The 15,124-nt window shown below is 39.2% G+C and overlaps 1 protein-coding gene across 1 annotated transcript in view; it reads right to left on the bottom strand.

Moving 5' to 3' along the window:
- Positions 1-428: 428 nt before the first annotated feature.
- The window catches only part of LOC132819979 (FERM and PDZ domain-containing protein 1-like), a 51,901-nt gene continuing 37,205 nt past the window's right edge, over positions 429-15,124 (bottom strand). Inside the window, exons 10-16 of the mRNA XM_060831915.1 lie at positions 14,872-14,998; positions 11,304-11,399; positions 11,029-11,211; positions 8,834-8,972; positions 3,483-4,256; positions 2,561-2,736; positions 429-938 (exon numbers count right to left, since the gene is read on the bottom strand). Of these exons, the coding sequence (XP_060687898.1) occupies positions 429-938; positions 2,561-2,736; positions 3,483-4,256; positions 8,834-8,972; positions 11,029-11,211; positions 11,304-11,399; positions 14,872-14,998 (2,005 nt within the window). The remainder of the gene's footprint in view (positions 939-2,560; positions 2,737-3,482; positions 4,257-8,833; positions 8,973-11,028; positions 11,212-11,303; positions 11,400-14,871; positions 14,999-15,124) is intronic.

Raw genomic sequence — 15,124 nt, 5'->3', positions numbered from 1 at the left:
TGGACCCAATATACCAACCACTACAGTGGACAGCTGAAACTGACACCCGGAAGCGGCAAGGACAGACCACTATAAATGCCGGAAGAAACATCAAAGAAGCGCTTCGCAGGAGGCTCCAGAGCACTGATGATGTCTCCTAGCCAGGGGACGAAACGTTTGCAACAAAAACTTCCAGCTCGGCGAACAGAACCACTGCAACAAGCACCCGAGCTACAAAACTTCGCACAAACTTTTAGTTCTGATTGTTATTAGTCATATGGCCAATGCCAATCAAAGTGTCATATTGTAGTGCGCATGTTTTTCCAGGGGATGAGTTTAGTGCATATCATGTACTTGTCACACAATTCTACATCTTTCTTTAAATTGTTCTAATAATATTCTCTCATGGCCCAAACTTTACAAACACTGTTTTCTGTTTCAGGGGTATATTATTTGAATGACTGCGTCAGGCAGAAAACATCAGCAGTCAGTGCATTACACTGTTGAGCCAGGAGTTTCATTCTTAAGTCATCACACTTCCTGCTGCATGCATCCTGAGAGATTTTCACAAAGGTTTTATAAGTCAAAGAAACGTCTTTTAAGTTATTGACCACTTCGGCATGACGTTCTGCGCAATGCATGCAGGTCGTGAACTGGAGACATGTTGCTGTTAGCTGTATGAGGGCCTGGAAACTTTCAGAAACTCCCAGGAGCATCTCCACAGGAGCCTGGTCTACTTTAATGCCCTTCTGGCCAGCAGACATCAGTTTTCCACTTTCAATATATAATTTCTCCTTTATTGATGAAGTAAGTATTGCACATTCTTCCTCAATATGACTTTCTCTGGGGAATTCTTTCAGCACATTGAGTAGCTCCATGATATTGTTCTGTATCAGATGGAACCCATTCGGCATGCTATATCTTTCAGCCTTGAATTGTGACAGAATGGAGCCTTCAAACTTTGGTGTAAGATCAGTTTTAGGAAAATCAAAGGAGCAACTGGTAAGCATGGATTTCTCACTTTGCCCAGTAAATGTGGTGAGGTATTGAGAGAGGTGGTTTTCTGAATCAGGTGGGGTGGTCTTTGGTGAACACTGCCGTATGGAATATGCTAAATCTTTGCTTTCGTCATTAACATCAGTACCCTGTGCTCAAAAACGATTCCAATATACTATCTTACAGCTACATGTGTCCTTATCACTCATTGGGAGCTGTTCATCTATTTCCTTATCCAAGTCAGTTGTGAGGATAGCTTGAACTCTGGAGTCAACATTCAAACTGTGTTTATTTTTTATTTGTTGGAGACAGCTCAGTTTGGTGGAGGGACATTCATTTTGCTGAGTTGCAGTTGCAGATTCCTGAATGGTTGAGTTGTCTACTTCATAAAGATGCCTTGGTGTATTTGTCAGTGAAGATATTTCCTGAGGAAGGTTTCTATCTTGAGGGCAAATTATCGATGTACTGATCTCAGTTATACTTGCCTCAGTCTGGTTAGAGATCTGTTCTGTTTTTGATAAGTCATCTTTCGAGCTGTCTTCTGCAGGCTCCGTGTTGCACTCAGAAATGTTAAGAGACCTCACTGCGCAAGTTTCAATCTTTGGTTCTAAGTGTGGTGATTTTAAATGTTTAAACATGCCGAATGTCTTAAAGGAAACTCAGTTTAAATTCAGACGTAACCTGGATATGTCAAGGGAGTAAGCATCTTTGCTTTTTTTGTCTGTCTTAGATGAGTTCCTCCTGCTGGAGATTTCCTCTTCCAGAACTGAGTTTTCTGTCAGTGCTGTCAGATCTTCTGTAGACACCATAGAATACATCTGTGAAGTTATAGTGCCATCATCATTTTGGTAACATGATCCTCTTCTTTGACTATTTTTAACCACTTCTTCAGAGATGAACATATTTTCCTTGGAGTTTACTTGATATAAAGTTTGCCTGAATGCAGTTCCACTTTGATCCTTGTTCATCTACTGAGCATGTTCATCTCCCATTTCTAGGACTGTGTTGTTTTTGACAATTGCTTCACCTTGCCCTTTGTCTTTCATGCTAATTGTGTTTGTTGTTCATCAGTGCAAGACACAGTGGTAACATTATGCATCTCATCTTCTGTTAGATTCTGTGAGTATGCATGAGCAAGCTCTAGAATTACTCCTGAAGGACTTGAACACTCCTCCACATTGGTGCAGTCACCTCCAGGCAGCTGAGCTTTAAGAGAAATGTTTAATTTTTCTCCTGCTGTAGTCTCTGTATGAGAAGCACATTCCTCTCTCATGCCTGAATCACATGGGTAACGTCTGACTGAAACTGGAGTAATGACTGGTATTGTTTCTGTGACTGACTTTGTTTCCATGGTATCTGGCTCCATTTCCATTAAATCTGATTGGACCTTTTTATTGGCACAGGTGGAAATGGATGTTAATGGACCAATAGGCTTAGTTTCCAACAAGGCAGGTTCATTTTCGATACTTGTCAAAGAAGAAAGAGTATTCCATCGATGCATTTTTGTCTTAACATGTTTCTTTTCATTACAACGCATACGATCTCCATGTTTGTTTGAATGACTCTGCAATTGAACAGCTTTTACATCATATACGTCATCAGATGCAAAATGTCTTTTTCCTGTGGTTGTGTATTTTATTTCTTCTGGTTTACCTTTGATGCATTCAACAGATTTGATGTCCAGTCCTGTGCCAAAAAGACTTGGACTTATCTGCACATTTTGTTTTGCTTCAATCCCCTTAATTTTGGCAGACTCCAACTCTACCAAGAAAACAAAAGAAAATATTTAATTTGTTGACATATTGTTTATCCTTTCTCCAAACATCAAACAACAGTGACTATTCTGCTAGTTAACAGAGCAGTTTAATTTTCATCTACATGACTCTTAGCATATACATGTAATCACTGGCCTCTATTGTTAATTCATTTTCAACCTGTATTGAAATAAGTTCTTGAATATACCAATAGAGGTATACAAAGAAGAACTGCCCTATCTTAAATAAAATGAATTGAATAATGGATAAGGAGCAAAACCTCAAGTTTCTATCTTCCTTTCTATTTTATGATCAGCGTATCAAATGTATTTTTTGTACTGGAGTTGCCCCTTGAAATGATTTATTCCAGTGATTCTAGGGGCACATTAGGGTGAATTTTTATAAGTGGATTTTTCAATGGAACAAGGATTCATTGGTTAAATGCTTGTGCCCTTGCCAGTATTGTGCCTCAATGGGAAGATATACCAAAATCACAAATGTACTCTTGTTCTGCAACCATACCATCACTGGAACTCAGTACCTGTTCCTCATGTGTCATCACTAGTCAGGTATATAAAGGTGCATTGGTAACATGTAATAAGTGAATTAAAATAAACACAGAATATATTTTAATTATTCATCATTCTTAAGTATGTTTGAAAATGTGTTCAAATATATTTTGGATTTCATTTAATTTGTTGTATGGGGTAAATGGAAGCAAGTGGAAACCTGATTGTCATCTGTCAGACCTACCTGCTTCAGTTCCACTGAATTTGATGTCACCTGAACCTTCCAGATGAGTAACCTTTTCAGCTGCATCGAAAAATTCGTCAGGGGGAGGAGCCAGAATCGGGATAGTGAGGACCTCACTGTATAAGTCCCCATCAATAGCAGGTGGTAACTCAGTGAGCAGGCCATGACTTGTCAAATTCCAAGACTTGTCCCCTTCTGCATAACTGTCATCCTCGTTCCTGGGGCACTGGTTGCAAACTTCTGCAGTGCATGGGTTCTCACTTTGGCTGAGGTCAGGAATAGAGCAAACCACCTTTGTAAAACATGCAAAGCATTTAGAAAGGGTCGAAGTAGAGGCTAAGGAGTCTGCTGAAGGTTGTTCAAAACTGTCTTTCAATTCCATGGTGCAGTGCTTCTTTGTAACTGGCTCACCATCACTCTCTTCAGTGTTAGAATCTTTGTCATCATCTTCAGAAATCTCACCATGTGAGTGTGGAGCTGAAGTCTCCGTTTGCAGTTCGTCCATAGAGTCAGCAGAACAGCTTCTATCACAAAAGTCTCCTCCCTGACTTGTTGCTTCATCATTCAGATCAGACACATCCCCTGTGCTGCAACTGGTCTCTTCCTGGATATTCTCCCGTAAGCAGTCACTGTCTGTAGCCTCACTTTCCGAGTTCTCAATGTCCTCATTTTCTTCAGTCAGAGGCCCTATGAATCCATTTCTCAATTTGTGGATATCGAAAGACTCAATGTCTGATGATGACTCTGAATCACTTAATCTTTGGGCCTCGTCACCTGCACAGTAAAAAAGTTACATCTAAGGTCAGATGAAAGAACCATCTAATATTTCTTTAAAAACTGAATTCTGCCATCTTAAAATGCCCTCCTGGAAATTAGGAATGGGCAATAAATGACATCCCATTAATGAATTACAAAAAATTATAAAAACTTCAATGATTAACTTCTATGCTCTTCCTTTCTGTTTAAGTTATTTATTTTGCTTGAAAATGTTTGTTTGGATAAGTTTCTTCACAAAAACAGGATATTCCCGTCTGCAAGGAGTTAGTTGAAGGAAATACCTGGGATGGAGCCTTTAACTGTTAAAGTTTCAATATTGAAGTCATACCAATTGTACGTGTTCATTCAGCTTCAGGACACCACTCAAATACAGTGCCAGGCTATTATTCATGATTTAAAAGGAAAAGTAGTAACTTTTACAGTAAGTAAAATTTGATATCCTATTTCTTGATCAATATTTCTGATTGAGACATTCCTTGAATAAGCTTTCAACACTTTCTAGATCCTACGGATACATATGATAAAATGCAAGTTCCTACATTCTGGAATTTTAACAAGACCTATCAGCAACTGAAACTCACCTAACTGGCATAAAGTCAGAGTGAGCAATGCCATTGGAAAATGTGAGTTGTGTCTCAACTGTGATTCACTCATCTCTCTCAGATCACTGCTACTGATATCATTCTGAGAGGGAAACGTGTTTAAACTGACATGAGTTTATTTTCTATCATAACTTCATTGCAAAGAGTCACTGTCTGAAAGTGATGCCAATAATTACAAACCTCGCTAGTGCTCCACAGAACTGATCAGTCTAATGGAAGGATTGGCATGGACATGAAAATTGTTACCATCCCTTAGGTACAACACCCACAGGAGCTGAACAGTCCGTTAACCTCGATTTCTAATAATCTGCACACATCTCATAGGGTCTGAGAGAAGAGTCCTCCTGTCCTTTACACTGTGTTTTTTCATACATTAATTCATGTGAGGAGGGCATTGCTGGATGACCAACATTTATTGCCCATCCCCAATTGCCCTTGAGAGGATGGTGGGTGAGCTGCCTTTTATCTTTACTGACTGTGTGGATGATATGTCATAGCAGGAAATGTACACTGAGAAAAGGAACTGAGCCTTTACATCCAGGAAATTGACTGAACGGAAAGCGAAGAGAAGAGGTAGGGCTTTATGACTATGTAAGCACATCCTACTTGGGAACAGATGTGAGTCACTTGGACAATAAAGTCTTCTCTGCCAATCAATACAACCATAATTAATCTATTTGTGCTTTAAATTCCATTTCCCCACTTCCATGTGATAACCTTTCATTCTCCTGCTTCACAAATATTTATAAGGCAAAATACTCTTGCCTTAAAAAGGATTTAATGACTGTAGCCCCCAACAACCATCTGAAAGAAAAACACTTCTGAAGATTAGATTACTTACAGTGTGGAAACAGGCCCTTCGGCCCAACAAGTCCACACCGACCCGCCGAAGCGCAACCCACCCCTACATTTACCCATTATCTAACACTACGGGCAATTTAGCATGGCCAATTCACCTGACCCGCACATCTTTGGACTGTGGGAGGAAACCGAAGCACCCGGAGGAAACCCACACAGGCACGGGGAGAACGTGCAAACTCCACACAGTCAGTCGCCTGAGTCGGGAATTGAACCTGGGTCTCAGGCGCTGTGAGACAGCAGTGCTAACCACTGTGCCACCGTGCCGCCCACTCATCTCTGCTCTAAAAGATTGTATTCTTTTAAAAACTGTGACCTCTAATTTTTGATTCACCCACAAGAGGACAGGCCATTTCCATTTCCAACTTGTCAAGGATTGCACTTCTAAACTCCAAAGGAAACAAGGCAGTCTGCCCAACCTTTTCTCATAAGACAACTTGCACATTCCAGGTATCAATCTCAGAAAGCTCCTCTGAACTGTTTTAAAAACATTTATGGTCTTCCTTAATCGAGAAGACCAAAACTACATGAAATATTAGAGCTGTACTGTCATCAATTCCCTGGATAATTGAAGCAAAATACCTTTATGTTTACATTCCATTAGCCTTCATAATTATGTGCTGCACATGCAAACTAACATTTTGTGAATCATGCACTATCACATATAGATATCTCTGCTCCTTGAAATGGTGCAGTTGTTCTTACTTTAAGTAATACTCTGCTTTATTTTTATTCTGCTTGCAAACTAAATAATTTTTCCACATTATACTACATTGGCCTAACTTTTGGGCGGGGAAAAACAATGACTGCAGATGCTGGAAACCAGATTCTAGATTAGAGTGGTGCTGGAAAAGCGCAGCAGTTCAGGCGGCATCTGAGGAGCAGGAAAATTGATGTTTCGAGCAAAAGCCCTTCATCAGGCTTTTGTTCGAAACGTCGATTTTCCTGCTCCTCGGATGCTGCCTGAACTGCTGTGATTTTCCAGCACCACTCCAATCTAGAATCTAATTTTTGGGCGCTCATTCAATTGATTGACACCCATCTGAAAACTCCTTATGTCCTCTTCACAACATACTTCCTCGCCCATCTTTGAGTCATCTGCAAGTTTAGCTGCCATGGCTTTCCTCCCCATATCTAAATCATTGTTCTCAATGCTGAGGCCCCAACACAGATTCTTCTGGGACTCGTCATCCTGCCAATCAGAAAGAGAGCTTTTTCAAACACATTCTCTCTTTCTGTCAGCCAGTCAATCTTCTAGATATTTTTAATTAACCTGCTCAGTGATGTTATTACACATCTCTGGAGCAGATGTGACTTGAACCCAGCCAATCTTCTATCAATTCAAATATGTTAATATTTGGGTCCTATTTGGTGCAATAATCTTTTATGTGGCACATCAAATCCCACTGAAAACCCAAGTATAGTATCTCTACAGGTTCCATTATCCAAAGCATAGGCTAACACTTCAAAGATTGACATAAATTGATTAAGCACGATTTCCCTTTCACAGAATAATGCTGATTCTTCCCAAATAGCTAGAGTTGCGTCCAGCTATAAGCTCCTCAATAATGATTCTAACACCTACCCTGTGACAAGTCAATTGTTTCCTCTTTCCCTCCCTTCTTGAATAATGACATAACATTTGCTACACTTCAGTCCAATAGAACCTTATCCAAATCTATGAAACTTTGGAAAATCAACATCAATGCTTCGACTTTCACATTGGTCCCTCTGTTTAAGGACCCAGGATGAAGTCCAAATGGGCCTGAAAGCCTGTCAGCCCAGAGGTCTACCTGTTGGCTTCATCACACTTCCCTCTTAATTGTAATTTCACCAGGTTTCTCTCTCCCTTTGATTTACAGCTATTACTAGAGTGTTTTTGTATTTTCTATAGTGAAGACAGAAGCAAATATTTGTTTAATTCAACTGCCATTTATTTATTATATATTAATTTCTCCCCATTCTCACTATCAGGAGGACCACTCACCTTACTTAATCTTTTCCTTTCTAAATACTAGTAAAAACACATTATCTGTTCTTCCTTTTCTAGTTAGCATCCTCTCATACTCTAATTTCTTTCCCTTGATTCATCTTTTTGTCATTCTGTGCCATTCCTTATCTTCTGTCCAATATCTGATCTGCTAATCATATTATACTTCTTCCTTAATCTCAGTACCTTCCTTAAATTCTTAAGTTGGCCATAGATGGTTTGTTCTTCCTTTGCAACTTCTTTTTTACAGTAGGAATATATTTACTCTTAAATATACCTATTTTGAAATATCCCTTAAATATCTGACCTTTACTTCTATATCAGTCTGTTCCTGAACTTAGTGTCCCAGTTCATCTTAGGTGTGCAGTTTTCGAGCATACATAATTGCCCTTTTTAAATTATAAAATACTAGTCTCAGACCCACTCATCTCCCTTTAAAACTGGATAGGAGATTCAATCTACCTAGAGATGCCTTTTCTCTGTGGCCAATAATCAATCTTGTCACGTTGCACTACACCAAGTCTGGTACAACAGACCAAGATGCCAGGAGAAACCCCTTCCCTTTTTTCCAAATAGTGGACAGAATTATCTAAGCTTTCCCAAGTCTTAATGTTCAGCACCCAGTCAGTGAGAGAGTCTTCAAGTGTTACTTGAAACTGCAACTTTCACACAGGATGTAAAGGTTGCCACTTAACAAAAGTTGACATTAACCAAAGATTCAATCAGTATTCAGAACATCCTTGTCGGATTTGGAATGTTAACAAATGGCAGAGAAAACATAGTTCTGCCTGGGGGTAGTGACAATAGAAACAAAATTCACATTTGGAAGTTTGCTTTCAAAGATCAAAGAAAACTTACAGCCCAGGAACAGGCCCTTCGGCCCTCTAAGCCTGAGCCGATCCAAATCCACTATCTAAATCTATCGCCCAATTCCTAAGCATCTATATCCCTCTGCTCCCCACCTACTCATACATCTGTCCAGATGCACCTTAAATTAATCTACCATGCCTGTCTCTACTACCTCTGCATTCAAGGCATCTATCACTCTCTGTGTTTCTTGGGCAAAAGTATGGCAGGAATAAAACTGGGATTCTTATTTTAAAAAGAAATGACTAATGTATTACCTTCTTCAGTTGTCTGACTTTGATAGTTGCCAGGCCAGATGAATATGGAGTCTGTTGAATTCACATATAGCCTATGATATCCAGCAATCAAACACACAAGGTCTTTAGCATGACGAGTTTCCAGTACCAACGTCAGAGACTGTAAATAAAAACAGAGTCAGTAATTAAACTTTTCCACTAACAGACCTAACCTGAAAATGATATCAGCTCACTCATTTTAAAGATTTTGCTCAGCATTAGCTTCCTTGAATTTGCTGGGTGCAGTGTCTTCCCTCATTTGTTTTCCTTCATCTATAGCATGAAAATGTTGTACAATGCTGAAATTGCGAGTTGATAAGTGAGGGCAACAGGGAATCTGAGATCTGGGCAAATACTGGATAAAACAATCTATTTCTTTAACCACGAAATTCAAGGATTGAGAAAGAAGCAGGGACAATAGAGCAGGCAGGTGAATTAGTCAAATTGGGCTCAGAAAGAGAAACAAAGAATAAGAAAAATTGTTTGGATACAGACAAAAAAAAGAGAGAAAGGAGAAGTGAAAGCAAATGTAAAACGTTGCAAATTTCTAACAACATTTATTACAATTAGGAATAATATCTGAGGTTTGATTTATTCCTCTTCTGAATGGGAGAGGTGGATTGTATTATGAAAACCTAAACTTCATCATTAAAAATGTCTTGGTGTTGTTAAGTACTAACTATTGCCAACTTCCCGAACGGAAACTTTGCATTTATATAGCATATTTCAGAGCCACTAGACATCACTTTACAAACACGGATTACTTTTCAGATACAGTCACTGTTCCAATGTAGGAGTGGGATGAGTTCAATTAATCATTAATATTTAAATGCAACAATTTCTTATAACTTTCAGGCAAATATGTCACAGAAAAATGGGGCGCATTCAAGAAGGAAATATGGAGAGTACAGGGCCACCATGTTCCAATAAAAGAAGGGGTGGGACCATTAAATCCTGTGAGCACTGGATATCTAAGGATACACAGCAATGGATTTAGAGAATAAAGAGATACTTATGGCAGATATCCAGGACTGAAAACAGCTGAAATCCTAGAGGAGTACTGAATGTTCAAGAGGGAACTTAAAATGGAGAATAGGAGACCAAAATTGGTGACATGAAGGGATACTAACAATTAAAATAGAAGGAAATCCTAAACTGGTTTACAGTTAGAGTAAAAGAGTTGTGCCATTGGGACCACAGAGTAAGGCAGGGAGTCAGAGGATGTAGGTAGGATTCCAAAAGAATACTTTCAGACAGTACTCACTTGTGAAATGGACAATATGCATACAGAAATCAGGGAGAAGGTCTGTGATACAATTAAATAAATTATCATTGACAGAGAGAGCTCTGAGTGGTCTGGCTTAGAATTCGATAAATGTCCAGGGCTGGATGAAGTATATTCCAGGTTGGTGAGTGAGGCAAGGGGCGAAATCAGAGACGTTGCAATAATTTTCTATACCTGTCTGGCCCAGGAGAAGAGTCAGAGGACTTGAGGACAGCCAATGTAGTACTGTTATTCAAAAAGGAGCAAAGGATAAACCAGGAGCTAGAAGCCAGTCAGTCTAACCTCGTGCTGGAGAAATTGCTTGAATGATTCAGAGGAACAGAATTAATTTGTAATTGGAGAGGCAGGAATTATGACTCGAAGAGCCTGCCTTCCACTGATCTGCAGTGGCCTAGTCACTGCTGCCTTTGGAAATTACTCCGGTGTCAGCAGATTAGTTTCACTGGCATTCTGGGAAAACAGGCAAGATGGGCTGGCAGACAGGCAGAAATCCCACCTTTCCTTGGTAAATGTCCTTAGTACCTCCTCCCTTTCCTTCACTTCACTTTCTGGGCTTGATCAGATTGGCCTGGCCTGGCTGGAAATATGCAGAGACCTCCCTAGCTCAGGGCCGAGTTAAATTGCAGTCAGGTCTCTTGATGTTGGGATCATGGACGTGCCAGTGCGGCTACGTAGTAAAGCCATCTGCTGTCTGATTGACAGTGAGCAAAGGTAAGAGTCACCCGCAAGTAACTTCATTGCAAAACATTAGCAAACTGAGGATAGGAATAATTGCTGAACAAATGTTACTGCAGCACAGGTCACAGCAGCAAGGATTTGAGCAGACAACACCCGTATCAGAAAATGTACTAAGTCCTTGTTCAAGCAAGCAGTTAGCATCAATAGCCTTTACCTTCACATCCACCAGGTAGATGTTCACCACGCTGATCTTCTCATACTCAAAGGTCAATTCCAACTTCTGGATGTTGTTGAAGTCTGTTAACTGGTTTATAATATTGAGTTTGCTGTTAACAACTTCGCTGATACCGTATTTCGCTCCGACCAACAATGTGATAAATGATTCGCTGTCCTGCAGCTGAAAAAGTTGCATTTCATTAGAAACTTATTAAAGATGACAAAAAAGTCTAGTTTTAAAAAATGAGCCAGTTTCTGTTTCTCCCTACGTACCAGAAGGGTTGCGTTAAAGGTTTTCCCTCCATATGCTCGAAGATCACTCAGTATGTTCAGGTAATTCAGCCGGACTTGTGCCGTGGATATCAGTTGCTTCAAACAGAATGAGTGTATTTTAATATACTGGCATGAAAAGTTATTTTAATGAAAAGATGTCCCCAACAGCGTTGCACATGTGGCAACATTGATCAAAAATGGTCAAAGACTTTCAATGGAAAATAATGGGAATCCCGCCTGGAATTTTCCAACTAGTGATTCAGTACAATGACAGAAAACACCTATCAGCAAATCAGGTTATGCATTGGCAGCAGGTGTGGCCCTGTGGTTACATCCTCTTTAAACTCAATCTTGCATGTTTATAAAGACCCTACAATAAGTCTCTCCTTCAATGCATATACCATGATTTCCAGCATTTCCTTCCCAGACATAATTATAGTTCTAAATTTTCAGATGTCTATTTAATTTGCCATCTTCACATTTTGATTCCATGACTTCATTATTTAACAAATTAATCCAGTTGAGTTTATTACCATAAAACAACAAGGCACACTTCCTCTGATTTGAAAGAAATTAATGGAAAATCCATGTGATGAATACATTTTATCTTTTATCTTTGCTGCATGGATTTAAATAACTGCTTTACAAAAAAAAATTTTTAATATCAAATAATCGATGTATATTCATGAAGCTCAATTTATCAAAGATATTCTTTATATTGTGAACAATTGGTTTTCCTCCCTAAAATGTAATGTCCTGAACGTCTGCAGTTAACACTTAGGATCTCAAAGTGACTGATAGATAATGATGAGCAATTTCAGGGGCTGATCAACTTTAATCTTTCATACACAAAAATATTGAAATGCTTAACTGGGCTTACAATATGAGAAGCTTTAATTAAAACTTATGACCTAATTATAAAATATGCAGCTTTGAAACTGCATTTCCCAAAAAAGCAATTTTGTTTCAAGTACTCTTTACAAACAAGCTTCAACTTAATAGTGCTGGTTACAGTGGAATTTCCTACATCACTTCACAGCTGAGTAGGAGGATGTCTAAAGAGAGGCAGAAGCAGTGGAGGAAAATACACAACTGAAGTCTCTTATTGAGGAATACAGCAGCAGAAAAGGCAAACACATGATGAGGTTAAAAGGATATGGACTTGTAGGTCAAGGAGGAAAAGTTTCCTAGAGATGTATGAGACCATAGAGGGATTGTAAAAGTGTTATTAAAATGCAGTATATGGATAAAAAAATCGAAGGGTGATTCAAGATAAAGGATAATTCTGCACTGGTGCTAAGATTAATTTGAAGCACTTAGGATGAGAGGCACTTTACAGGCAGGCATTAATGATTGGCTGACTGATAGAGGAGGTGATAGTCTAGTGCTGTTATTGCTGTTTTGTTAATCCAGAGACCCAGATAATGCCCTGTGAACTGTTTGAATCCTGCCATGGAAAATGGTGAAATTTTAATTCAATAAATATCTGGAATTAAAGAGTCTAGTGATGATCATAAATCTATTGCCAATTGTTGGGAAAACTTCATTTTTGTTCTTCAGGGACAAAGTTGCCATCCTTTGATTGAGATGTGAGATATTCCACAAAGAGAATTAAACAAGATTCCATGGTAAGTACAGTAGTGGCCAATATTTACCATTCAGCCAACATTTTATCAAGGTACCTTGGTTAGTTATCGTGTTGTTGTTTGTGGGAGCCTGTCTTGTGGAAATTGTTTGCTAGGATTCCTGTCCTATAACAATGACAACATTTCAAAACAGGGTCACTTGGTCTGAAGTATTTGTGACTTCTTTTGTGAAAAAGAATATTGTTAGGTACACGTCTTTCATTCCTTTAAATAGGCCTCAATGACCTTGGGTTAAGGGATAAAAGTTCAGATTTTGCCCTTCAGATGATGGCCATTAACTCAGGCTGGATTTAAGGTGGAGACAAATGGAGAAAATAGCGAGTTTAAAAAGAATTGTGATCCTTGGACACAATGAAGCTTAATTTCAATACAGCACAGAACAGGCCCTTTGGCCCTTGATGAAGCTTGATTACAAGAGGGGCAGACCAGTATGTGTCATCTGCCGGTTTTATGGGGTTTTTTTCTCTGGGTATGACAGGGCTTCATTGTGATGCCCTCTACAGTTGAATACAGCAACCATTCACGACCAGGTTCCCATATGAGGAAAGGCCACTTGGACATATCACCAAGGAATGAATAATGGCAGCAAAACCAAACACTCGGAATGAGCTAACAGCATCAGGAGATGGAAACATAGAAAGCAGCAAAAGTTTGTTTTCTCCTCCTTTAATACTTCATGAATACAGATTTGATCTGGAATGTCACTCAGACACATATTTAAGAGGCTTTAATAAGTAACAAATAAATATTTCACTGATTCTTAGAAGGCAAAGAACATTCACACTTTACACCGCCCTGCTTTAGCAACAGTATTAAAGTGTAATTTTCCCTTCAATATAAAACTAGAAACTTTTGTACTTGGGATAATAACCTCTTCACATGTTCCTACATGTTTCAATGAAGTCACCTCTGACTCATCTAAACTCCTATACAGGTCCAGTTTAGTAAAGCCCCGCACCAATCACAATGCATTAATATCCTTCCATACGTATGGTGATCAGTATTGTACACAGTGCAGTAAAAAGATTCCATAATCGTAATGTGTAAATGAACGATAATTATTTTGCTTGTTCTCTTAATTGAGAGCTATCGATTCTCTTGGACACAAGAAGAACTGTCCAAGTCTTTGAAATACTCCTGTGCTCTTGGATCAGTGGTTAGCAGCCTCGGGGCACTGTCTGTCTGGCGTTTGCATGTTACCCCGTGTCTGCACGAGTTTCCTCCAGTTTCCTCCCACAATCTAAAGATGTGCAGGTTAGGTACATTGGCCACGCTAAATTGACTATATTATTCAGGGATGTGTGGGTTAGGTGCATTAATCAGGGGTACATATAGAGTCGTGGATAGGGGAATGGGTCAGGGTGGGTTACACTTCGGAGGGACAGTGTGGACTTGTTGGGCCAAATGGCCTGTTTCCACACTGGAGGGATTCTATTCTATGAAATCTCCGGAGAGCAGGAAGGGACCTTGGTTTAATGACTCATTCAACAGATGGCACCTTAAGCACTTCAGCATGCCCTCATTACTGCACTGCAACATCAACCAAGTTACTTGTTCTCAAGTCTCCAGAATTGGACCTGATCCACAATGTTTTGACCAAACGGCAAGTGCGCTACACATTGAGTCATGGCTTTATAAAACAGCAAAACAACCAAGAAAGCTGTAAATCTGAAATAGATACCTGAAAAAGTTGGAAATATTCAGCAAGTCAGGTAGCATGATTGGAGGGAGGAAAACAGTTAACATGGGGAATGCTTTTACAGAACTGAGAGCACTTTGAGATGTAACAGTATTTAAACAAGGCATAAAAAAACTCAAGGGTACGTGCAGAAAGAGCATCTGTGATTGGGTGGAAAGCAGTAAAGATTGATTTTTTTTAAACACTCACTTTTACCTTTGGATAGCCAGTTATAAAGAATTACCTTTTGTCCTGGTGCAATCAAGCTATGATTGTTCTTAAGGTGATAGTTAATGGCCTTTCTGATATCTTTCTCTTTCATGTTGTCAAGTACAGTTGATGAGACAAAATTCTCAATTCCCCAATTCATCCTGAAAATAATAAGGTTGCATTTAAAACTATTTCACCCCAATCATAGAATTGTACAGTACAGAAAAAGGCTATTTCACCCATTGTGTCTGTACTGACTCCCAGAAGAGCTATGATATTTGTGATAT

Source organism: Hemiscyllium ocellatum, chromosome 11, assembly GCF_020745735.1.
Source record: "Hemiscyllium ocellatum isolate sHemOce1 chromosome 11, sHemOce1.pat.X.cur, whole genome shotgun sequence".
Taxonomy (NCBI): Eukaryota; Metazoa; Chordata; class Chondrichthyes; order Orectolobiformes; family Hemiscylliidae; genus Hemiscyllium; species Hemiscyllium ocellatum.
This window is presented reverse-complemented; position numbering and strand designations above follow the sequence as displayed.